Consider the following 27,487-nt stretch of genomic DNA (forward strand, 5'->3'; position numbering starts at 1 on the left):
AGGAGAGATTGTGTTTTTTAAGGTGCTTGACTTGTACATGGTTCACACATTTTCTGTTCCCAGCACTGCATATGTTTCCCTGGGCACTGCTAGGAGTAATCACTGAACACTGAGTAAGTAGTAATACCTGAGCATGGCTCGGTGTGACCCAACTCCACTCTTAAAACACAACACAACTAAAAAATAATCCATAGTTTAATTCTTGAAATATAGTGCATAGAACACTGCTGTTGAACATCAGTAAAACCTTCCCATAGCATATAGTCATTTGGAGCCATTTAGTTTTTGGGGGTGTCACACCCGGTGAAACACAGGGGTTACTCCTGGCTCTGCACCCAGGAATTACTTGTGGCAGTGCTCAGGGGACCATATGGGATGCTGAGAATCGAACCCAGGTTGGCCGTGTGCATGGCAAATGCCCTACCAACTGTGCTATTACTCTAGCCCCTAGTCTCTTGGGCCCTGTGAACATTGATGATCAGGTGAGTACAGAGTCAGGATTTGTGGAGCATGACTACAGGCACTGGAGCAGATAAGACTGATCTTGCAAAGCAATCCAGATGGGAGGCTCCGCAGAAGGGAGTATCTGGGCAAAATTGGCAAGAATAGAATGTCAGCACAAGGTGTCCGGTATTGAGGCTCACTTGATCTCCTAGTCACATGACTGCAAGACACAGAAATTATCACATACGCTTAGTAAGTGATCCTAACTGTGGCATCTAGCCTTGATTGCGATTGAACTGGGGCAAGGCAGAGTTGGAAAGGTAATAGGCCAATAATGCTAAACTTTATGTGATTTCATCTTCCTCTAAAGCTGAGACTCTCTATAAAATATGTGTGTATTTGGCAATAAGGTGAAAAGTCACTGGCTACTCCAGGAGGGTTTTTCTACACCCTCATCTCTTGCCCCATGGCTGCCCGGACCTGCCACACAACATGTCCTGACACTGTCAGGAAAAAACTGTTCCCCAACAAGGATTAGCTCTAAGCAAGAAACATTTGATTCAAAGAACAAAAAAAAGTTTTAATCTGATCACGGTCACGGTCCTCCCATTGTTCATCGATTTGCTCAAGTGGGCCCTGTAATGTCTCCATCATGAGACTTGTTACTGTGTTTGGCATATCGAATATGTCACGGGTAGCTTGCCAGGCTCTGCCATGCGGGCAAGATACTCTCGGTAGCTTGCCGGGCTCTCCGAGAGGGGCAGAGGAATCGAACTCGGGTCAGCCATGTTGGCCGCTTGTAAGGCAAATGCCCTACCGCTGTGCTATCGCTCCAGCCCAATAAATACTATTTTTTCATGTCCCTTTTGACCATTCAAATTTCTTCTTTGAGGAATTTTCTGCTCTGGTATTGCCCCATTTTCTGAGGGTTTTAGGTGATTTTTTCTTCTGGAGTTCAACAAGTGCTTTATATATCCTTAATATTAGCCCCTTATAGGAAGAGTATTGGGTGAATATCCTTTCCATTCTGTAGACTATCTTTGTATTCTTGTCACTGTTTCTTTTGACGTGTAGAAGCTTTTTAATTTAAGATAGTCCCATTTGCTTATCTCAGCTTCAGTTGCTTGGTTAGTGGTGTTGCATCTTTGAAGATACCTTTAGCTTCAATGTTGTGGAGGGTTTTGCCAACCTTTTCTTCAACATACCTTATGGATTCTGGTCTGATGTTGAGGTCTTTAATCCATTTTTATCTGACTTTTGTGCATGGTGTTAGGTAGAGCTCTGAGCCCATTTCTTTGCACGTAGCTATCCAGTTTTGCCTGCACCTCTTTAAGTATCCGTTGGTCCACTTCACAACTCTCGCTTCCTTATCAAATATTGGTTGATCATACTCAAAGTATGTGTGAGGATATGTGTAAGGATGTTCAATCCAGAGGTGTGCGGATCTGTATTTGTTCCAGTACCTTGCTGTGTGTAATCTCCTTTTGCTACAGTGATCTATGAGGGATTACACGTTAAGGGATGTCAGCGGGCTCTCCGGGTGGCTCTCTCGCCACCTGAGTTCGGTGCTCTTGAAAAGCTTCCCCAACTAGAACGGCCATTACCTTGGGTGGATGACGGAGGAACGAGGGCCAAGCTGGTTGATGATCACTTGTCATCTCTCCACAACTCTCTCCTAGCTCTCTCCACTCCTCTTTCTAACTCACTCCACAGTGTCTTCCCCTCAGGCCACAACTCTCTCACTCTCTCATCCTCCAACACTCACTCTCTAATCTCTGTAATTCCTTCTTCAATCTCGGCAGCAACTGTCTCCCACTCGCACAGCAGCAACTCTGCTTCTCTCTCTCTGCAGCAGCCTGTCTCTTTATTTTTCCACGCCTCCCCAACCATGCCTCTTCACCCACTCCCATGAAGTACAATCAACACGTTTTTCAAGACTTCCTGACCACCTGCAGTCCAGGAGGGCAAAATAGCGCTTAAGGTGTTTCTCCTCTCCTTAGACCAGAAACTTAACTAATATCTTAATTCTACTTCCTAATATTTACCATACATTACCATGTATGGACACAATAAATAGACACTTTAGGCTTGTAGGGATATCTTACCACAGACTGAGACCACAGTGCTCAGACCAGTTTAATCATTCCTAATCCCAGCAGGATCCAAATCTAATTATTACTTTTGGGATCATGACAGAATTTGTCCATGACCATGCTCTTAACTTATATATAAGTGTTATGGTACTGTGGCCAGGCCCATTTTGATTCCAGAGCAGATCACATCTTGCCCTGGGTCTATCCAGTCCCTCGTCAGGACCCTGCTTTTGGGGATCTAGGAAGTAAGGGTAACTGAGGCTTAAGTCAAGATAGCAGACGTCCAGGAGGTATTATTATCTGGCGTCAATTAACTCCCAAATGACAGGCTTGTGTTTTTAACTGTTTTCCTGTGTCCATATAAAAAGTAATTGCTCTGAAATGCTCTGAAATAACTAACCCTGCAAAGGACATTAAGGAGAAGAGAAGGACAATATTTATAAGTCAGCAGAGTCTGATCAGGAGACAAAGGGATTTGAAAGGTTGTGGGTGCAATCAACAAACCCAAGCTCCCTGCTGCCAGGGAGATAGGGCAAACCAATGCTATCCTACAATGCTGTTTTAATTATTACTGCTTTGTCTTACAGTTGAGGAAGTGGATGCCTCCCATCCTTTTTCTCCCTAAGAATTCCTTTGGCTCTTCATGGGTGCTGGTTGTTCATTATGAATATCAGGAGTGTGTTTTTCAGGATCAATTTCTTTGTAGAATGTCATGGTTTTTCTTATAGGTAAAGGTAAGGTAAGGCAAAGGCCCTCCCGTTGATCGTTGATTTGCTCGAGCGGGTCCAGTAACGTCTGCATTGGAGACTTTGTTGTTACTGTGTTTGGCATATCGAATACTCTCAGCAGCTTGCCGGGCTCTCCGAGAGGGGCGGAGGAATCGAACTCGGGTCGGCCATGTTGGCCGCTTGTAAGGCGAACGCCCCACCGCTGTGCTATTGCTAGCACAGCTTATAGGAATCACATCAAATCTGTATAGCACTTTGGGGATTATTGACATTTTGACAAAGTTCATTCTTCCAATCCATAAGCAGGGAATGTGTTTCCATTTCCTCGTGTCCTCTTTGGTCTCTTAAAGTAGCATTTTGTAGGTTTCTTTGTAAAGGTCCTTTATCTTCTTATTTAAGCTGATTCTGAGCATAAGTTCCTTTATCACCTTTTTAAAGCTGATTCCGAGGTATTTGATTTTCTGAAGCATGATTGTGAACAGGATTCTTTTCATATCACTTTATTCTCTCTCCTTATTTGCATATAGGAAACCCGTAGACTTTTGGGTATTGATTTAATAGCCAGAAAATTCACTATACACGTCTATTGTTTCTAGGAGCATCTTGATAGAGGTTTTATAGTTTTCTAATATTGAGCTGGAGCGATAGCACAGTGGGTAGGGCGTTTGCCTTGCAAGCGGCCAACATGGCCGACCCGAGTTTGATTCCTCCGCCCCTCTCGGAGAGCCCGGCAAGCTACCGAGAGTATCTCGCCCACACGGCAGAGCCTGGCAAGCTCCCCGTGACGTATTCGATATGCCAGACACAGTAACAACAAAGTCTCCAATGGAGACGTTACTGGGCCCGCTCGAGCAAATCGATGATCAACGGGAGGGCCTTTACTTTTACCTTTATGTCATCTGCAAATATGACAGCAGCACTACTTCCTTTCCTGTCTGGATGCCCTTTCTATCTTTTCCTTGCTTAACTTCTATGGTAAGTAATTCCAGTACTATATTGAATAGAAGTAGCAAGACTGGGCGTCCTTATCTTGTATGTGATCTTTCAGGCTTTCAGTTTTCCCCCGTTTAAGTTAATGTTTGCTGTGGGCTTGTGGTAATTAGTTTTGACTATATTGAGGAAAGTTACTTCAACTCCCTTTTTTCTGACAGTTTTCATCATAAATGAATGCTGGATGTTGTCAAATGCTATCTATGAGTCTATTGATATGATCTTATGGTTTTTACCTTTTCTTTTTATTCATATGATGATTATGTTGATTGACTTGCAACTGGTAAACCATCTTTGCATTCCTGGATGAATCCCATTTGGTCATTGTGTATGATCTCTTTGATGAGTTGTTGGATTCTATTTGCTAATATTTTTAGAGAATCTTTGAATCCTTTTTCATCAGAGATATGGTCCTGTAACTTTTATTGTGTGTGTTTGTGTGTGTGTGTGTGTGTGTGTGTGTGTGTGTGTGTGTGTGGAGTATCTATACTTTAGGTATTAGGGTGATATGTGCCTCATAGAATCTGTGAGTATTTCTGTTTCTTCAATGTCATGGAAAAGCTTGAAAAGGACCGTCAATTCGTCCTTTATAAATGTTTGGAAGTATTCACTAGTGAATCCATCTGGACCTGGGCTTTTGTTTTTGGGAAGACTTTTGATTACTATTTTAATTTCCTTGACAGTGATAGGTCTATTCAGGTATGCCAGATCTTCTTGGTTCAGCCTTGGGAGGTTCTAGAAGTCCAGGAATTTATCTATTTCTTCTACGTTCTCTTGTCTAGTGGAATGCATACTCTCAAAGTAGTCTCTGATGGTCTTTTGAATTTCATTGGTTTCTGTTGTGATGTCCCCTTTTTCATTTCTGATTCGGTTTATTAGGGTTCTCTCGCTCTTACTTTGTAAGTCTTACTAGTGGTTTATCAATCTTGTTTATTTATTCAAATAAATGTCTTGGGGGTTGGAGTGATAACACAGAGGATAGGGCGTTTGCCTTACACGTGGCCGACCTGAGTTCGATTCCCAGCATCCTATATGGTCCCCTGAGCACCGCCAGGAGTAATTCCTGAGAACAGAGCCAGGAGTAACTCCTGTGCATCTCCAGGTGTGACCCAAAAAGCAGAAAATTAAATAAATAAATTCAGCTCTCTTTTAAAAAAATAAAGGTCTTGGTTTTGTTGATCTTTTGAATTGTTTTTGGGAATCCGCCTTAGTGATTTCTGCTCTAAGTTTTATTACTTCTTTCTTCCTGCCTGGTCTGGGTTCCTGTTGTGGTCATTTTCTTAGATCTAAGCTTTGAAGCCCTAATTGGTTGCATATTGTTCAGGAGTGTGATTTCTTCCTGGTGTACATATGTCTTGATTATTTAAAAAAAAATGGTCTTTACTGTCCCTTCTAAACTTTTTCAGTCTGAAACCTATGTTGTTGAATACTAGTCTAGCCACCCCGGCTTTATTGAAGGAGTTGTTTGCTTGAAGTGTTGTTTTCCAGCCTTTGACTTTGAGTCTGTATTTGCTCTGTGTTTTCAGATGTGTTTCTTCTTGTAGGCAGCAAAATGTTGGGTTCATTTTTTTTTTTAAATCAATTTTTCCACTTGTGTCTCTCTTTTTTTAAGTTATTTTGTGTCACACCCAGCGATTCACAGGGATTTATTCCTGGCTTTGCACTCACGAATTACTCCTGGCTTTGCTTGGGGGACCATATGGGATGCTGGGAATCCAACCTGGGTTGGCCATATGCAAGACAAATGCCCTACCTGCTGTGATATTGCTCCAGTTACGCCACTTAATTGTTTCTTAATTGGTGCATTTAGTCTATTGACATTGAGAGTTTATTGTCATGGGTTTTATGTTATCGTTTTTTAGAGGATTGTTTATTTTGTAGTTTTATCTTACATTAGGGCTGGAGCGCTAGCATAGCCGGTAGGGCATTTGCCTTGCACATGCCCTACTGGAGCAGACCCAGGTTTGATTCCTCTGGGCCCTCTCGGAGAGCCCAGAAAGCTACCGAGAGTATCCCGCCGGCACAGCAAGCTCTCCGTGACATATTCAATATGCCAAAAACAGTAACAACAAGTCTCACAATGGAGACATTACTGGTGCCTGCCTGAGCAAATCGATTAACAATGGGAGGACAGTGCTACAGGGCTACAGCCCTTTCAGTCCTCCTGTATGAAATACAATGGAGCACCTCTTAGATTCACAGAGGAAACTGTCTGAGCTTGAAGACAGTGGTCAGACATAGTGAAAAAAATCAATGAAATGAATGCCTGACCAAGAATGCTTTATATGGCCCAACTCTCACCCAGACTTGAAGAAACAAAAAATGATTGCATGTATACACAACAGCTCAGGAACTTCAGAGACTCAAAACCAACCTTAAAAGTAGGAATGAAAGGGCTGTAGCCCTGTAGCATTGTCCTCCCATTGTTAATCGATTTGCTCAGGCAGGCGGGATACTCTTACAGATACAACTCCCAAAAGATAGTCATACCTATTCTATTGCAAAGTGTTGCTTTTTATCTTTTTTGGGGTGGGGAGGAGTCACACACATTGTTGCTCAGGGGTGACTCCTGTCTTTGCACTCAGGAATCACTCCTGGGACTACTTGGAGTACTATATAGGATGCTGGGGATAGAACTTGTGTTGACCCTTGCAAGGCAAGTGTCCTACCAACTGTACTCTGGGCCCCTCATAGTGTAACTTTTAAGATTTTTCCTATTTAGTCGGATTTTATGTGCTGACACAATCACCGTGTCACTGTCATCCTGTCCATCATTGATTTGCTAGAGCAGGTCCAGTAACATCTCCATTCATCCTATCTCTGAGATTTTAGCAGCCTCTCTTTACTCATCCTTCCCAATTGTGCCGCTTTGGAGGCACTTTCAGGGTCAGGGAAATGAGACCCTGACACAATATGACACCAAATTTATTAGCTCATTTCTGAACATAAAATAGTTGATTTTCCACTTCTTTGTTGGTGAATTAAATAATTTAAAACATTATAGATTTTATGTCACATTATACTATTAAGTTTAATAATAAAACAAATATTTCACCGTCCATAGTTGACTCTTTCTTTTAGTTATAAGTGTCTTGGAAGTGGATTTTTGACAATACAATACTGTGTTTACATCTAGCAGTTATCAGGTTACAATGATAATACCAAATGTCTTGAAGCATGAAAGTCATGTGCTGCACTCTATGAGCTAAATTCATGAACCTCATATCAACTTTTCAAAATTATTATTGAGCCTCACCCGCCTTTGGTAGAGCATACACTGGACTCAGTGTTCATATGGGGTACTGGGGAACTAATGTGGATTGGCCATATGCAAGGCAAGAACCTAATACCTCTACTATGTCATCAGAGCTCAATATAGTAAATATATAAAAATATATTATACATATATACAATATTTTTGGAAAAAACTTTATTAGAGAAAAGACAAAGAAATGCAGACAGTTTAGCAGATTATGGGAGGGGTCTTCAAAAAAAGGATTGCTCTCACATATTTTTAATGATTTAGTTCTCTTAGACATTAAATATTAGACATGAGATATGTCTTAGACATAACACATTAGATATAAATTACATTGAATTAAAATATAGTGAATTTGTAAGTAAATAATCATTTGATCATTTATCTCATTAACTGCACTTATTCTCAGAAGTTTTTCTTTTGTCTTGTTTTTTATCATTCCCAATGGGATCCTTTGTGCATGGAATCAAGAAAATTACAAAAGTAATAATTCCCCACTGAAAGTATATAATTAGGAGTTATGTTATCACTCTTAAAAATATGTTGACTCTGGTATGAAGGGAGTTTTTTGCACTTCTATTACCAATTTAAAAAATGGTAATACATATTATTATTTTGCAATAAAAACTGTGGAAATATTAGAAAATTAATATATTGGAGTTGAAGACAGATATTTTGTAGTTTTAACTACATAAACTAGAATTGCATACATTTTAAATAACCTGCAAAGATATAATTATGTGTTGGAAAAATTTCAGAAGCAAGTAATTAGAGATCAATAAAAGGGAATATGAGATAAAGTCATTAACCAATTCATGGTTTTCCAATTAATATTTTACATATTATTATTCAATTATTAAAAAGTTAATCTAACCCAAATGTATTCTTACTACCAACCAAACTAGTACCTATCCTCTTGTTTAATACTTTCTGGAACAAAATACAGATTCATCATTAAAATTAAGCATCAGTGCCATTGAAATCCATTATCTTGCACAATGCAAATTAAGGCAATTATTGTCTTAAATAAATAAAGTACATGGCTTTTCTATACGCAAATAATGAGACAGAAGAAAAAAAGACATAAAAAAAGCAATCCCATTCACAAACATACCCCAGAAAATCAAGTACTTCAGAATCAGAATCAGCTTGACTAAGGAGGTAAAGGACCTGTACAAAGAAAACTACAAAACACTACACCAAGAAATAAAAGAGGACATCAGGAAATGGAAACATATCCTTTGCTCATGTATTGGGAGAATTAACATTGTCAAAATGGCAATACTCCCCAAAGCATTATACAGATTAAGTGCAATCCCTATAAGAATTCCCATGACAGTTTTCAAAGAAATGGAGCAGGTACCCTTGAAATTCATATGGAACAACAAACCCCCACGAATAGCCAAAGCAATTCTTGGTAAATAGAAGATGGGAGGCATCACCCTTCCTAACTTCAAACTCTACTATAAAGAAGTAACAATGAAAACAGCATGGTACTGGAATAAGGGCAGTGCCACAGACTAATTGAACAGGGTGGGATATCCTTACACACAACTCCAGATATATGAACATTTAGTCATTGACAAGGGAGCAAGAAATGTGAAGTGGAGCAAGGAAAGCCTCTTTAACAAATGTTGCTGTCATAACTGGACAACCACCTGCAAAAAATGGGCTTAGACATGGACCTAACATCATGAACAAAGTCAGATCCAAATGGATTAACGATCTCAACATCAGACCAGAATACATTGAAGTCAAGGTTGGAAAATCCCTTCATGGCACTGAAGCTAACAGTATCTTCAAAAATGACACACCACTGGCCAAGCAAGTGAAACCAGAGATAAAAAAAAATGGGACTATCTTAAACTAAGAAGCTTCTGCACCTCCAAAGAGACAGTGACCAAAATACAAAGACAGTCTACAGAATGGGAAAGGATATTCACCGAATACACATCCAGCAAGGGGTTGATATCAAGGATATGCAAGGCATTGGTTGAACTCCACAAGAAGAAAACATCCAACTCCATCCAAAAATGGAGTGATGAAATGAACAGAAACTTTCTCAATGAAGAAATCCGAATGGCAAAAAGACACATGAGAAAATGCTCTATGTCATTAATCATCACGGAAACACATATCAAAACAACAATGAGATATCATCTCACACCACAGAGACTGGCCCACATCCAAAAGAAGAAAAGCAACTGGTATTGGCATGGATGTGGGGAGAAAGGGACTCTCCTTCACTGCTGGAGGGAATGCCAACTGGTTCAGTTTTGGAAAACAATATCGGAAAACAATATGGACGGTTTGGAAAACAATATGGACGGTTCTAAAAAATTAGAAATTGAGCTCCCATTTGACCCAGCAATACCACTCCTGGGAATATATCCTGGAAAGGCAAAAAAGTATAGTCGAAATGACATCTGAACTTGTATATTCATTGCTGAATTGTTTACAACAGCCAAAATCTGGAAAAACCCGAGTGCCTGAGAACAGATGACTGGTTAAAGAAACTTTGGTATATCTACACAATGGAATGCTATGCACCTGTTAGAAAAGATGATGTAACAAAATTTGCATATAGGTGGATCAATTTGGAAAGTATCATGTTATGTTAAATGAGTCAGAAAGAGAGAGACAGACATAGATAGATTGCACTCATCATTGGAAAATAAAGTAACAGGATGGGAGATGAACAAGCAAGTATAGTTGAAGTAATTACCAGGAGGTTTGCTCCCTGGCTTGGAAGCCGGTAACACATGCTGGGAGAAAAGGCAGCTCATATAGAGAAGGGAACACCAAGTAAAGGGTGTTTGGAGGATTTTCTTGGAATGGGAGATATGTGCTGAAAGTAGACTATAGGCCGAACACAATGAACACTCAATGCCCTCTATTGCAAACCACAACACCCTAAAGGAAAGGGAGAGCAAAAAGAAATGCCCTGCCACAGAGGTGGGGCGAAGTGGGTGGGATGGGGTGGGAGTGGGGTGGGAAGGCTAATGGGATCATTGGTGGTGGAGAATGGTCACTGTTGGAGGGATGGGTATTCAATCATTGCATAACTTAAACCTAAGTACGAATGTTTGTAAGTCTACAACTGTGACTTGTAGAAACACCTCATGGTGTTTCACTAATAAAAATTAAATAAAATTTAAAAAAATTAGAGATCAATAAAAGGAAGTGTAAGATAAAGTCATTAACAATGTCATTGTTTTCCAATTAATATTTTACATATCGTCGATTTGCTCGAGCAAATCGACGATCAACGGGAGGGCCTTTATCTTTTTATCTTTTATTTTACATATTATTATTCGATTATTAAAAAATAATCTAAACCAAGTGTATTTTTACTACCAACTAAACTTGTACCTATCATCTTGTTTGATACCTTCTGGAACAAAATACAAATACATCATTAAAATTAAGCATCAGAGCCTTTGAAATCTATTATCTTGCACCATGTAAATTAAGGCAATTATTGAGATAATCAAAACTAGTATGTCTGCTATTTTATTTTTTGTTTCAATTTGAACTGCACTCAGGAATGTACTATTAAGTCCACGTTTCAGAACCCCAGTTGCGAAGAGTCCAAGTCCACGATAATGCAAAAGCAAAGGAACTTTATTACTATCTCGAGCTAGGGTCCAAGTCTCATGCAACACAGTGGAGTCTTGACAAGGACGCTTTCCAAATCACAAGCAGCTTATATAGGTTTCAAAGTTAAGCAAGCTTTTTGGCAACAGTAGTCAGGCAACAGTGGTCAGGCAGCAGTTAAACAATAGTTTTCAGTAACAGTTTATGATTAAGTAAGGTACTCATTCTTTAGGGTTAACAAAAGAATTTCTGGGGCATTGTGATTGATTGAGCCCTCTTACTGGGCCCAGGAACTTCCCAGGTGGGTTCAGGTTGGCTAGTCACACATTGTTTCATTGCTGGGAAACTGAAACCATTTCAGTTACAGGAACTCAACCTGAGGCCTACCTGATTTTTCTCATTTCTGCTGCCTGTCATGGGGTTAGTTTCATCTTCCATTCCCCCCTTCTTTTTTTGCCTTCAAGTGAAATGATACTCTTTCATGCTTAACTGGACTGTGAATTCATGACCAATCCAGTGTATTGCTGTCTGTGACCACAAGCTGCCTGCCCTTAACAAAAAAACCACTAGCTTGTTCAGGATGTAGTGGCCCATGGTCAGGAGCAAAAGCAGGAGCCCTAGGGTTCCATGTGGGATTAATGTGTTTAATCTTTCTATTAAACACAATCCAGGAACATTCAAATTAGTAAAATAGGAAGGGGACAAGCAAGGGGTCACGTGCAAGGGGGCCAAGTATTGTTGGTCCCCAGTATAGTGACTCTTCTATGTGACCTGTGATATAATTGCTGGGAGGCCACTCTATAGTTTTGGTTGCAATAGGTTCGGTAGGTCCCTGAACAAACACATGTCCCAGCTTGGACCATAACTGGCACAGATCAAGGTTAATTCTACCGGTCTCAGTACCAAAAAGTACCGAGTGCCCAAACTGGGGCACGTAAGGAGCCTGCTCAGAAGGTGTCACTAAGAACATGCAGAACCTGTGCTCCTCCCTTGGTTCCTTTACATTGTCCAGATACACCACTGGTCCATGCCATTCTGTCTCCAAGAGGGGAGGAAGCTTTTAAGTGGGAAGCGTGGACCCAGGTTTTGATTCCATCCATCTTCAGAGCAATTGGTGTGGTCAGGATCACGGTGTACCTTTCCACCAAGTTTTGTGGGCAGCAGTCTTATGTTACCTTCCCCAGACAAGATCTCCCAATGCGTATGGATGAGGAGTTACTAGCTCCCCTTCACTCTGGCGGTGTACTTCAAGCCCCACATAGAGTTGGGCAATGATACCTGTAGGGCCAGTATTGATTGGAGAAGAGAAACATTCTGGCCTACACTTCCTTTTTCAAGGCTAAGTTAGAGTAGTGCCAGTCAACCCAAAAGAATTTCAAAGGGAGCAGAGTTCTTCCATCAAGGGCATTCACACTTACAACAGGGCAATTGGAAGGGATTTTCAGGGGGAAGGGGATTTAATCTATCTACCTGCATCATACTCCCCTAGAGATTTCACCACCTTTATCTTTAAAGGGAAAATGGTGACATTCCATCTTCTGGAGTTGCCTCCTGATGACACTGACCCTGCCTGCACAAGGGGTAATATCTCAAGCTACCTTTCTTATTTTACTGCATTATTCCAGGGATCAGCAATTTTCAACTTCCCTTTGGAAACCTTGCTCCAATTCCCATTCTTTCTCTTAAGATAAAGAGTCTTAGAGGAAATATCCTGCACTTTGAGCTGAGGTCCGCCTGGGTGAAGCACTGGCTTCCCCTTTTCTGGCCAGACTGGTGACAGCGTGCACAACATTGAGTTTAAGACGAGGCAGCTTACTTACTGAATCACATTTGTATAACTAGAATCTGATTCTTATAAAAAGCAAGTTACAGAAACATGGTTTTCTCTCCTCCTTCATTTTAAATTTTTCAGATGGCTTAACAAACCTGGCTCATTTTTTGCACAAACACAGCAAGATTGACTTCATGTGGGGTACCCCGTTATTTACTGAAGAGTCCTGGAGGCTGGTCAAAGACAGAGCAGGAGACACACCAGTGACAGCATTTAAAGCTTTAACTCATGTCAGGGCTACCCCAGGCTTGGCGATAAGATGTGAAGACTAGGTCCCATGATGAAATAGAAGTAGAGCCTTCAGGTTGAACTGGTTGTGGTCTCAGGCCTCTCGCCCTCTGTAGGAGTGTCCTGGGAGTCAGGAGTCCACCTCATTCCTTCTTTAAAGCTGGGTGAGATCACACCCTCCATTCTTGGACACTGAGGGCAGTGCCCAGGCTGAGTCAGTCATTGCATATCTCCAGCTTCCTCATTTTCTGCGGCACAGACATGTCCAGTCCTTTCTTGAGCCAGCATGCCTCTAGGGTCACCCTGAGGTTTGTTAGGGCACTTTTAACAGCACCTTTTAAATATCTGCTCTTGTCACTTAAAACAATTCCTTGACTATTTCTATGTAAGAGGGCTTTCAAACCAGGCAGAGGGGTCTCTCAACCAATTCCTGCCAGACCAGGATATAAGGTATCCGGCTGGGGTGTCCTCCCAGTCCTATAAAGAAAACTTTATCTTTAACTTTCAGAATCATCCTGAGATCAAAAGTACCTTCTCCTAGCCAGCTACTCTTGAAGACTGGCCTTTCTGCACAAAGAGTTTTCAGTTTTTATTTTTTCACCTCTACCAGAGGTTGCTGCCCCTGGATCTGAAATCGCTCAAATGGTCAGTCACAAGGGAAAGTGGGGTCAACTGGTTCTGACTCATGATTAGATGGTGAATTATAGGGCCAAAGACAAAAAGACTCACTAAAGACAGGACAAGCGACAACACAAAAATATGACACTCAGACGACAGACACACAATGGCTGAAAAAGATGTTCTATCTTGACTCAGAATCTGACACCTGGAAAGTTTCCTTACTGAATGAGGCCTACATCTCCCTGTGCAGTACCATTAGGAGTACAGCATGACACTGTGACAACTGCTTGAGTTGCATGAAAAAAGAAATAAAATAACAAAAAATTAAGAAAAGCTGTAAATAGGAATTTGAGATAAAATCACTGATTACATTATAGCATCCCCACAGAAAAAAAAGTAAAATAGGAAATTTTTTTTCTTAGAGAGCATGTTAACAAACACTCCTTCTAAAAAACGTGGTTAGTTCATGGTCATGTTAATAAAAGATCCCTACAAAGCAAAAATTTTTGATAAAGATCATAGAAATATGATCATATTTCTAAATCATTTTTGATAGTTAAATTTTGTTCACATTCATGTAATTATAAACATTCATAAGTTATCTTTTATTTACTATTTATGCATGCAAAAGGAGATAACAAATACATATGGACTAGACATAAAAATCATTTACATAGACATATTGCCAATCAATATATGGAGTTAGTATTGTTGATTCATAAAATAATTTGAAGTTAGAATCTTTTTCATTTTAATCAGAGAAGCCAGCCTATATGGAGAAGAGTGACTTGATCACCATTGGGTAAATTGTACAAAGATTACAAAGGGACTATAATACATAAGGTTTGGGTTTGCTGCATGTTTAATTACCATGATCTTAATTTCTTTAGAGCAGTTCGTTTTTGGTATTTTTTGTTTATTTGTTTGTTTGTTTGTTTGTTATAAGTAGGCATACCAGAAGGTGCTCAGGGTTTAAAGCTTGATCTGTTTTTTAGAAATCACTCTCAGCTGTGCTCCTGGGATAAACCTGATCAGCTATACACAAAGCAAGTTCCTTAACCCCTGTGAAATCTTTGTGACCCCAAGAATAGTAGTTGTTTTAGAAAGTCATTCAAGGCATTTTTCACTTGTTTGTTTCTCAGAGTATAAATAAATGGGTTTAACATGGGAGAGATGGAAGTAACTAATACAAATACTCCCTTATTAATAGCTGTTTCATCTTTTGCAGAAGGTTTAACATAGATGAAGATACAACTGCCATATGTGATGGAAACCACAATCAAGTGGGAGGAACAGGTAGAAAATGCCTTTTTCTTTTGCTGAGCAGAGCGGAACCCAAGAATCGTGTGAAGGATACTTCCATAGGACCAAACCACAAATGTGAGAGTCACTAACAGGATAAATGAAGCACAGAAAAGAACCGTCTTCTCTATGATTTCTGTATCAAAACATGATATCTTCAGGAGAGGATTAGAATCACAGACAAAGTGATCAATTTTAGAGTCACAGAATTCGAGTGTCAGCGCATAGCCAAGTGGTGGTATTATGAGCAACAGTGTAATTATCCAACAGCCAGAGATAAGTTTTTTGCAGACCAAAGGATTCATGATAGTCATGTAATGAAGGGGTTTGCAGATGGCTACGTAACGATCATAGGACATAGTTGCCAGAAGAAAAAATTCTACTATTGCAAATAGGTCTGTGAAAAATACCTGACATATACAAGAGTTATAGGTAATGGTTCTATCTCCTGTTGCTAAACTGTACAAGAATCTCGGGATACAGCTAGATGTGAATGAGATTTCTAAGAAGGAAAAGTTTTGCAAAAAATAGTACATGGCAGTTTTAAGGTGGGCATCCACAAAGGTGAGAATGATGATGGTCAGGTTTCCAACAGCACTCAACATGTAGGTGATAAGTAGAAATATAAAAAGCAGAATCTGCAGCTGTGGGTCATCTGTCAATCCCAGGAGGATGAATGTGGTTATTGCTGTGTGATTTCTCATTTCTGGCTTCTAAGCCTTCTTGATCTGTGCATACAATGGAGAGAGATGAGTGAAAGGTTTGCTCAGAAATATCAATTAATTAGTTTATTATTTGTATTCCAAATCCTACGTACTTTTCGATATTTTAAAGTTATTCTATTCATTTGAGACCCTGATTTTAATTATCATAAGGAAAACTTAAATGAAGACAGATATTTCACATGAAATCAAATATAAAATATGGATAAATGTACACCTTTGCATATATGATGAGAATATCTTTTAATGGACTACAGAAACAGTATTGCAGGTATGCTTTTGCCTTATATATTGAAAACCCAGGTTACATCCCCAATACTGCATGTGGCACCCTGGATTTTGCCAGGAGTAATCTAATTTTGCCAGTTAAAGGGTGCTGAAAGAATGCCCAGTCTAACTTGGCTAGGTATGGTCCAAAGCAAAAAGATATAAATGAATAAATAAAATAAAAGAAGAAGAAAAAGAAAAGAATTTCCTTAAATTTTGCAATGGAGAATATTGGGGCAAAGCTGCTGAATTTCTGGAGTTCTGGCTTTGAACACAGGAATTCTTTCAGGCTCTGCTCTGGGCACTGTATCTGGTGTTGGGGATTGAACATGGGTCACCCAGTAAGAAATGGACTTTAAACCCTGTTTTATCTTTCCAGACCCAAGGTCGAGAGTTTAAAAGTAACACCCAAACATTGACATCACAGTCGTTTAGATGCTTTTTCTAATATATGATAAGAAAACAGATTATTTTAATTCTAAAACAAATATTGTTAAAAAAGAAAGTCATTTCAAGTCAATACCTATGGTTTTTAAGCAACAGTCATTTTTAGGTTAATTCAACAATGCAATCCAAGCTCCACGGGATATTTTTCATCATTATCAAAACTTGCTTTACCTTCTTATCTAATCTTTAGAATAGACTTATTCACAGCATATATTGCATAAGTATAATGACATAAAAAACATTAAAATATTTTCCCTCCTCTATAAATCAAAATCTAGCTTTTATTTTTATTCAACTACCTGAAGTTTTGTGGAAAATTTATAACTCCTGGGATAGTTATCACACTTTTTATTCCATAATTTACAGCAATTGAAAACTATTTTATTATAATTAACATATATATACATTTACATGTCATAATCTTCTCTTTACATATTTCTGTGGGTCACTGCAATGATTATCCCTTGCCTTATTTTCACTAGCGATCATTTTATTTCTGTTACATAAAATAGAGATTAGAATATGTGATGCATGGTTGGATAAAATACTGATTATTTACAATAAAAAGTTAATGAGACTGTATATCATGCTCTCTTTTGGTTGATTTAGTCTCTTTTCTAGATAAAACATTTTTATTCTTTTCTTAATTGAATCATTGATATTATTATTAACTGTATATTAACCATGTTCTCCTGCCCCCGTGCCTGGCTGTCCTCACCGGGGCCCCTTGGAGAGGTGTGGATTGAGTTTCCCTCCCCGCGATGAGCAGAGCCCGGGCAGTCGAAGACCTCCCAAACCGGCAACAGTTATGCTTAAGACAACTCTCCACACGTTTGGACAAGCCTCATGCATGAAGGCATTGGCAGAGGAACCTAGGCATGCGGGACCCAGGGCTAGGATCTCCAATTCTACTCAGATCAGGACTGGGCCTCCTCCACCCAGATCCCCCATCTTCTAGTAGGTAGGTGTTACAACCACCAACTGCCCCCAGCTCCGTGTTATGCCATCAACAGCCAAGACCCAGAGACTATGAAACCCAGCTCCCGGAAGCATGCGGCCGGAAATCTTATTATCTAGTATTTACTCTTGGAGAAACTGACAGGCTACCAAGAGTATCCTGCCGGCACGGCAAAGTCTGGCAAACTTCCCGTGGCATATTCGGTATGCCAAAACCCAGTAACAATGCTGGGTCTCATTCCCCTGACCCTGAAAGAGCCTCCAATCTCGCACTTGCTAAAATCTCAGGGCTAGGATGGAGGAGACGTTACTCGTGCCCGCTCGAGAAAATAGGTGAACAACAGGATTACAATGATACAGTGATAATAACCATGTTCTAAATTCAATTAAAATAAATCCAAAATTTTCTACAAAACTTCAAATTTCCAGATTACGTATCCAGTTCTATGACACAACTTCTAGATAAACCAAAGCAATACAAAGATTCACTGGGTGAGAACTCTTGGTTCCAATTTGAACCATCAGGTCCACAAAACCAAGCTGCCCATAACAGGGGGTGATAGTTAGGCTTCCAGAGTGCTGCCAGTGAAGTCCCCTATAATTCCTATTTTTATCTCATTAAAATCTTTATGGTTCAAATGAAAGCTAGCGATTTTATTTTATCTTTTTCTTGAAGTTGATATTGTCCTCTACATTTTACAAACACTCTAGACCTTTCACATGCATTAGATCCTCATTCTTAAGTTTTTTTCTGTTTATGACTTTTCCTTCATGGGTTTCCTTTTCTTCTTTGGGATCATCATCATCAACAAATAGAAACAAATAATTTCACAGAAATATGAATTAATTTAAATGGAACCTGAAGTTTTACTTTAAATATTTTAAATTGTATACTAACATAATCCCTACCTCCAGCAGAAAGGAGAAAGTCTTTCAAAGTTTTCAGTCATCTGGAAATTGATGGAGAATTTATTCAGTTTGCAGGCTATGGGGAACATTTATAACTTTCCCAATACTGAAAGCAGCACATAGTTTATCTCACAGTAGAGAAAATAAAACCCTAGATTATGTATTCAAATAAATTAGTATTTAGAGGAAGGATACTGGTGGTGGATGTGATATGTTAATATTGTACTGTAAAACAAATAATTTATTTACACTTGTTATGCAGCGTAACAGGACAGATTCAATTAATTTTATAGATATAGAAGAATATGTTAATAGCCAATAATTTTAGATTCCTTATTTTATACAACACTTGAGCTTGAAGATTTGGTGATAGCAGTGCAGGTAGGGTGTTTGCCTTACAACACAGTTTCGATTTCTCCGCCCCTCTTAGAGAGCCCAACAAGCTACCTAGAGTATCTCACCAACACGGCAATCCTGGCAATACCTGTGAGGTATTCGATATGCCAACACAGTAACAAGTGTCACAATGGAGACATTGCTGGTGCTCGTTTGAGCAGATAGATGAACAACAGGAGGACAGTGACAATGATAACTGAGATTTTTTCTGGAGACCTGCTAAAACAACATGACTAAATGCTGTGTAAAAAACTAGTAGAAACTTTCATATGCTTGATTATTCTCTCATTTTACATATATCTTATATATTCCTAAGAGGTACATTGTACTATTATCTAACAGATTATATAAATGTCTTCCTTCAGTTGTAAATTATAACTGCAATTCACAATTTATATCCTCGTAATTCTGATCAAACAATAAGATTTATTCATAAGAAAAAAATAAAAATACTCAAAAAGAAAAACGCCTATTTTGTACAAGCTTTTTGTCTTTCAGCATTGCATAACAGTGTAGTCGATTATTTGATAATCGATCATCGATCACTTTATTTATTTTTGTTTTTTTATGCCACACCCAGCAGTGCTTAGGTCTTAGTTCTGGGTGTGCACTTAGGGATCACTCCTGATGAGTGACCATATGATGCTGGGTTTAAACCTTGGTAAGCCATGTGCAAAGGAAGTACCCTGCTTGATATTCTCTTTCTCCATATTCTTGATTACTTTAAAGGTTAGAAGAGTGAAGAAGAATGTATTTAGAGAGGTTTGATTATGGACAGCTAATCACTCATTGTGGACCTTATAAATCCACTTATAAAGCCACTTTAGGATGACATTGATCTGTCTCATCTTTTCCTTTACAGCACATGGTTTTGAAATTTTATAATTTTACCACTATTTTGTGCAAGGGCAAAGAAATATGATGACTACTCTCTTATTTAGAAAGGGATTATATTTATATTAGTGTAGTTTTAGGAGCAAAACCTAACAATATGTAAAGAAGCAAGACATTTTTGTATTAGAGAAAGTTTTTTGACATCATACTGACTGGGAGAAAATATTACAGATGACATATATTTGACAATCTGCTTGTTTCATGGATACCTAATAAATTCACAAAACTAAATATTAATTCTGGCTGTGAAAACATAAGAGAAAGAACTCAGCAGAAAAGAAGACGCAGAGATGGCTATCAGGAATATAAAAAATTCAGCTCATTCTAACTAACAAAAATCAAAACGTTGATAAAATATCACCTCGAACCTGTGAGAATGTCTAGCATGAAACTAACCAGACACAGGTTTCCTGCCGAAGGTAGGGAGAAAGAAAACTTCAACTCAGTAGGTTGGAAGGAATATAAACAATACTGAGTCTCCATGAAAGACAATAGAAAATATCTGAACAAACTAAAAATAAATTGACCATATGATACAGTAGTTTAGTAACTAAATAAGTGCTATAAAATTATATTTCTAAAATGTTATACTTGTAATTTAAAATTACAGATTTCATATAAGTAGAATATATTTATGAATGAGTTCATATTTATGAATGATGAATTAAATATTAGTAAAGTTCAATTAGGACTGGAGCGATAGTACAGCAGTAGGGCGTTTGCCTTGCACGCAGCCAACATGGCCGACCCGAGTTTGATTCCTCCACCCCTCTCGGAGAGCTCCGCAAGCTACTGAGAGTATCTCGCCCGCACGGCAGAGCCTGGCAAGCTACCCGTGATGTATTCGATATGCCAAACACAGTAACAACAAAGTCTCCAATGGAGATGTTACTGGGCCCGGCTCGAGCAAATCGATGAACAATGGGAGGACCATGACCGTGAAAGTTCAATTAATAAATCTAGAGTAAAATAACAATTTACATGAATGAAAAACATTTACTATATAAAATATTAGTAAAGTAAAATCTTTTCAAAGATAGTCTATAAAAATACTTAAAGGAAATAGATTTTAAAATTTCTTAATCTTTTACAACAAAGTATACACATAGTAATACAAAAAATTTGTCTTCATTGTTCTGTCTGCTAAACAAAACTGTACCAGTTCATAATTTTTAGTGGTATTTTTATTAAGGGCTTGAGGCTTTTCTTTGTACAACATTATATCATCTGGAAGTACTAATGGATTTGCTTTTTGCCAATTTTGATTCATGAAAATTCTCTCTTGCCTAATTGCATTAATTAGGACTTTCAATATGATGTTGAATATGAGTAGAAAATGTGAATATATTTGACTCGTTACTGAGATAAAAAGGTATTATAGATTTTACCATTTAAGGGTGCTGGGTCTGAGTTTGTTTGTATATTGTCTTTATGATCTTTACATAAGTTTCTATGTTTCCATTCTGTCAAGTGTTTTTAACAAGCTTAATATAGTCAGAGAAGTCAAAAACTGTCACATATCCAGCAGTCAACCTAACAAAGAAGCTGAAAAACCTTTGAGTGTTAACTATTCATTTCTGTGAGAAAGAGCAGAACAAAATGAAATGAGAACAACCCTGCGATAGATCTGAAGGACCAGCGTCATTCAACCAAGCACCTCCTTCAAGGCAATTTAAGGTTGCAACGTGATATCCATTAATGGTTCCAAAATGTTATGTAATGACATAGAAAAGCATTTCTAAAATTCCAAAGGAATCATAAAACTCCTTAAATAGTCAAAATAGTTCTGAGAAGATGGTAGCATTATATTCCCAGATTTAAAGCTTAACCATGACTCTTCAGAAATCACATTTAGTTAATTGAGAATGTAGATGTAAACTCTCAAATGTCTAAAAGCCATTTACAACAAAATAGTGTATGAGATGGGGCAAAGAGAACCACTTCAACAAATGATGCTGGGAAATCTGGTTACCCATATGTAAAATAAATGAATGTAGAACTCTATCTCATGCTATTCAGAAGTTCAACTCACAATGTAATTAAAGACCTTAATAACAAATCTATTTCTATAAAATGCATTTAGGAAAACATTGGAGAACTCTTCCAAGCTCTTGCCTGAGAGGAGCCTTCAATGACACAACCACAATGGAAAATCAGATAAAAGAGGAACTATAAATGGCAGTATAGCATACCTATAAAATTTTCTACATTGCTTTAGAAAAAGTTTCAAATGATTTATCAATTTAGGAGTATTGATTGCAATATTACATGCAGAATGTCTATATATTTAGAAAAGTAAAATCTTTTTTGTTTGTTTGTTTTTGTTTGTTTGGGGGCCCCACCTGGAAGTTCTTAGAACTGACTCCTGACCATCCTTGGTTCTGAGCTCAGGGATCACCCTGGGCAGGGCTTGGGAGCATCATGAGATGTGAGGATCAAATTCAGGCTAGCCATTTGCAAGGCAAGCTCCCTACCCTCTGTACTATCTTTCTGGTCCAGGGAGTTAAAATTTTGACACTTAATATCTATGGTATTATTCTCTTTGCCCATATTATTTGCTATTTGCTTTACTCGGAATCTTATGTTCGTACATTTTCACATCAAACAAAATCCTCTGTGACCAGTGTGTTTCATTTCCTGTGTTAATCATATAGCAGGTGAATTTTGATGATTATATATATCTTTTAGTAGTTAACTAATTAAGACTAAAGGCTGTACTATTTTCAGTATAGCACTGTAGCACTGTCCTTCAATTGTTCATGAGTTCACTCGAGCGGGCACCAGTAACAACTCACAACTAATTGTGAGACTTGTTGCTGTTTTGGGCATATCAAATACATCACGGGTAGCTTGCCAGGCTTTGCCATGTGAGAGAGATACTCTTGGTAGCTTGCGGGGCTCTCTAAGAGGGGCGGAGGAATCGAACCCAGTTCTGCAGTGTGCAAGGCAAATGCCCTACCCGTTGTGCTGATGTTAGGGCTATCTGGCTGCGATATCTGTCACCCCATTGATCGCCAGGGTTGATTCGGATTATCTGGCTGGCAAGGCGGGTGTCCCCTTCCTCCCTCACTGCGCCATGTGCATCCCTCCTGAAGCTGCATGCTCCATTGAAAAGCACGACCTTCCCAGAATAGAGACTGTGCTATTTTCAGTCTTTGGTTGAGGGTTTACAAGTAGCTGCACTTGCTGCTAGAACCTCCAAACAAGCTCGCAAGTGGTCTATTTTCAGTATAAAGCATTATATTTCCAATTTTCTTCTCAAGAATTGTTATGTAATAAATGATATGGGAAAATATTTCCAATAGTTAGCAAAAACCTCAAGTAAATTATTTTCCTCCTCGGTAACAAAATTCAACTCTAAGAATAGTATTATCTAACTCAACTGTGGTTTCTAAATATTTACTCTAGGTTATACCGATAAGAATTCTAAATGCATCTTTTATCAGTCCCTAGATTATTCAGGTTTTATTTTTCCCTTTCTTATTAATGACAGATGACAGTCATGATTTTCTATAAATTAAAATAAGTCTATAATTAGTAAGCTAATAAATATGTGATAACAACAATAATTTCATCTAGATAGGACAATAACTCTCTGGAAATCGCAAAATCTTCAAATTCTTAATCTGTAGAATGTTCTAAAGCAGATGAGAATATTTTTCATCTGTCAGGACTTTGAGAGTGTCATTTGAACATCAACCCCATATCCTAGATTCAAAATGACTGATCCACCTCACATTCTGTGCTTATCATTGGTGATAGTCAGAAGAATTAATTTTGATAAAATAAATTAAACTATGCATATTTTCTTTTAAGTGCATTTCCATTTAATTAAATTGATGAACCAAATTACAACAATGCTGTTATTTTGGTTCTAAAGGTGATATAGGTTTACTGTGGTATATAAATATTTGGAGATTACATTATGAAGAATTTTACTTCAAAGGATTCAGGATCTTTTTTTATTCTAAAGGCCAATTTAAACTCATGTGAAAAGGTACTTCACCTGATCATCTAGAAAAGGAAAAGTTAAAAAGGAAATATATGAACTTTCATAATGCACATTTATTCACTATGCATTAGTGAATAAACTGTTAAACGATTTATAGAAAAACAGAAGACAAGTCACCTTAATAACTTTTATTTGTTCTAACTTTCTGTATTAATGCATATTAGTGACTGATGCCTAAGTAATTTTTAGGTGTCATTTGTACAACTCTGGTGAATGCCCCTGAATATAGTCAAAACATTTTCAATTTTCAATAACTTATTTCTTGAATTACTGGTTTTTCTCTTTAAATTCCTAATTCTCATCAAAACTGTTATAATTCACTCACTTTAGCATGAGAGACTCAAAATCATCTCTGACTTCCCCTGTGATAACTTCTGTCACTGTATATATTTTATCTTATTTTTCTAACTTTTATTCTCAGAGAGCCTGGCAAGCTACCAGGAGTACTTCACCTGCACAGCATAGCCTGGCAAGCTCCCCGTGATGTATTCAATATGCCAAAAACAGTAACAACAAGTCTCACAATTTGTTGTGAGATGTTACTGGTGCCCGCTCGAGCAAATCAATGAACAACAGGAGGGCAGTGCTACAGTGCTACAGTGCATAATGCATGTCAAAATTATTTTTAAGTGTGATTAGTTTGTATTACAATTGTCTAGAACAAAATAACAAAACTCATTGTCTTTTCTGGAAATATCTAGCTTGTTATTGCTTTTAAAAAGATGCATAATATATTTATCTCATACCCAAAACTAGAATGTAAAAAGATATATACTAACATTACAAAATTGTACTATACTTACGAATAGAATGGAAAATAATAAGGCCTCAGTTGAACACATAATCATGATATTTCCAACATATTTCTAAGTGTCTCTCCTTGTTACCACCCCATTTATGGAATATTAAACATTTTCAGTTCCTCGTGCAATAAAGTCATTCTTGAAGAGCCTGATTCACTTTCAATCTAGGAACTGATTTTTGGTAACTCAGCACTAAAACAAAATTTTTTCTTTAACAGTCTGAAAAATAGAAGATGGCTTTTAAAAGATACAGTTACAGATACAATCTAATTGCTCTAGACAAAGATAGAGGTTTTTTTTTTTTTTTATGGGTGGAACAACTAGCAGTTCGCAGGATTTACCTGGCTCCTCAACCAGGGATCACTCCAGTTGGTACTGGACAGCGAACCTGGCATGCAAGACATGCACCCTACCTGCTGTATGCGCTCTAGCCCAAAGATAGAATTTTAAAGAATAGATTTGGATAAATGTTTTATTACCACAGTGTCTTATGTTATATAATTCACTTTATGTAAAAATGAGTGGCCCTTGTGACTAAATTTCACACATGACTAATGAAATTAACAGAATGGAAAACTGGCAGAGTCTTACCAGAGGTGTCATAGGGAACTTTACCTTTGGGGACAAGAAATAATAACTCTCCTAGATATTTAACAAAGGTTTAACAGTTATCTGTTGACAACCCCTATTTAGGGAATCTCTTAAACTCATATACCCAAGTGCAAACAGAACACATTCTGATTTTAGTACACAAAAATATACATATACACAAAAGTGATACCCACTGTAACCATGAAACTTAGTTACAATTTTCAATGCAAATACATATAAATTTGGTGGGACAGTAGAGATAGTACAGCAGATAAAGTGATTGCCCTGATTCATTGTCCTGCGCCAGACTCCTGGCAGTCCATATCATCTCTAGGCAGTTTAAGAATTGACCACTGAGCACTGATCTGGGAGTGACCCCTGAGCACATTCACATGTGAACTCAAACAAGGAGGAACAAAAACATAAGAGGAAAAATAGCTTTTCTTTGAAGTTAAAGTCCTTAAATTATGGTCTCAGTAATTTCTTGTTTATTGCATTATTTCTGATAATAGTATAGTAAGTGAAGTAAAGGCCCTCCCATTGATCATCGATTTGCTCGAGCGGGCCCAGTAACGTCTCCATTGGAGACTTTGTTGCTACTGTGTTTGGCATATTGAATACATCACGAGGAGCTTGCCAGGCTCTGCCGTGCGGGCGAGATACTCTCGGTAGCTTGCCAGGCTCTCCGAGAGGGGCGGAGGAATCGAACTCAGATCGGCCATGTTGGCTGCGTGCAAGGCAAATGTCCTATAGCTGTGCTATCGCTCCAGCGCCATTTCTGATAATAATAAGATAGTAATTTTGAAAATGCATATTCTCCAAACTATGAACATGAAATATTTAAGCAATTTCTGCCGTAGTCTTCTATTTCTTCCAATAGTGATTTTAAGTTTTCCACATGTAAGTCTTCCACCTCCTTTGCTAAGTTGAATTGTAGGTATATAATGTTTTTGGACTTCACATAAATCCAACTTTGAATGTAGTAGAATCGGGTAGTGGGGAGTTCAAGCAGGGCTCAGGATGCTCAGGATGCTCAGTGGGACCCACCAGAGATTCTTGGCCAATCAGGCTGGTGGTTCAATACAAGGTCTGTGGATGCAATGCTCATTAAACAAGGTTCCACATAGTCACAGAGCTTGGGACATCTTGGCTGTACCAAAGTTGCTTAAGTGACCAGATGGTACAGGGATGATAGGTGGGTCAGTTATACCTTATTATACAGTAAGCTTCTAGGACTTGAAGAAGTATTTTATTTCTTTAATATATCCTTATTTGCATAGTAATGCAGCTTCTAGATTACAGGAATTGAAATGCATATAAGAAAAGCTAGAAAGGGTTATCTGAAGGAACTTAGCCACAATATGTACAGTCAAGATATCTGTATATTATTAAGCCACTAGATACTAAACTACAATAAGTATGGAATATATGTTGCAATAAATACTCTTCAAGGTGTGTTTATTAATGAGGCAGTTTGGGGGTGGAAGGGAACATGTGGTTATTGGTGGAGAGATGTAGTCATTCGTTGTTGTATTGCAATTAATGTTTTTTTTTTTTGCCTGCTAAAACTAAGATATAGTGCTTGCTTTGGCAGCACATGTACTAAGATTAGAACAATACAAGTGAAGACTAGCATGGCCCCTGCCCAAATCTGTGAAGCGTTCCATATTTTTAATACCATGCAGCTGTCTGAAAAGATGAAATCATGAAATTTGCATATAAGTAGATGACATGGAAAGTATCATGCTAAGTGAAATTAGAAAGAAAGGGAGGAACAGACATAGACTGACTGCACTGATTTGTGGAATATTAAATAACATTATAGGAGACTAAAAACTAAGGACAGTAGAGATAAGGACTAAGAAGATCGCACCATGGCTTAGAAGCCGGCCTCACATGCTGAGGGAAAAGGTAGTCCTGACAGATAAGGGACCACTAAGTAAATGATGGCTGGAGTGATTGTTTGGGATAGGACATGTGTGCTGAAAGTAGACTGTGGACCAATCATGATGGCCACATGGTACCATATTGTTATTGCAAACCATAATACCCATGAGGAGAAATGGAGTAAGAGGGAATGTGCCTGCCACAGGGGTAGGGGGTGGGAAAGAATGGGGGTGGCAGGAGGGTTACATTGATGATGGAGAATGCACACTGGTGGAGGGATGGGTACTCGATCATTGTATGACTGAAACATAATCATGAAATTTTCTAAGTTTATAATTCTATCTCACAATGATTCCGTAAAAAATTGTTCCAAGTTAACAAAATGACCTGAAATACAAAATCCATGTATTTGAAAGGATATATGCACACTTATGGTCATCCTTGAACTTAGTTGAATAGCCAAAATATGGAAACAACCAAAATACTCAATTATAGATGAATGAATTAAG

At 38.3% G+C, this 27,487-nt stretch overlaps 1 protein-coding gene and 1 pseudogene across 1 annotated transcript; one reads left to right on the forward strand and one right to left on the reverse strand.

Annotated features, from left to right (window-relative positions):
- Positions 1-13,389: 13,389 nt before the first annotated feature.
- LOC130024642 (olfactory receptor 6C2-like) lies at positions 13,390-15,797 on the reverse strand. Its single transcript, XM_056115341.1, has 3 exons — positions 14,882-15,797; positions 14,662-14,687; positions 13,390-13,473 (listed from the first exon to the last, which is right to left on the reverse strand). Exons 1-3 carry the CDS (start codon positions 15,795-15,797, stop codon positions 13,390-13,392), a joined length of 1,026 nt encoding a protein of 341 aa, XP_055971316.1.
- A 10,872-nt stretch (positions 15,798-26,669) lies between these two features.
- Positions 26,670-26,764, forward strand: LOC130024988 (uncharacterized; annotated as a pseudogene).
- Positions 26,765-27,487: the final 723 nt, after the last annotated feature.

Source organism: Sorex fumeus, unplaced genomic scaffold (genome assembly GCF_029834395.1).
Source record: "Sorex fumeus unplaced genomic scaffold, SorFum_2.1 ptg000029l, whole genome shotgun sequence".
In the NCBI taxonomy this organism is placed as follows: Eukaryota; Metazoa; Chordata; class Mammalia; order Eulipotyphla; family Soricidae; genus Sorex; species Sorex fumeus.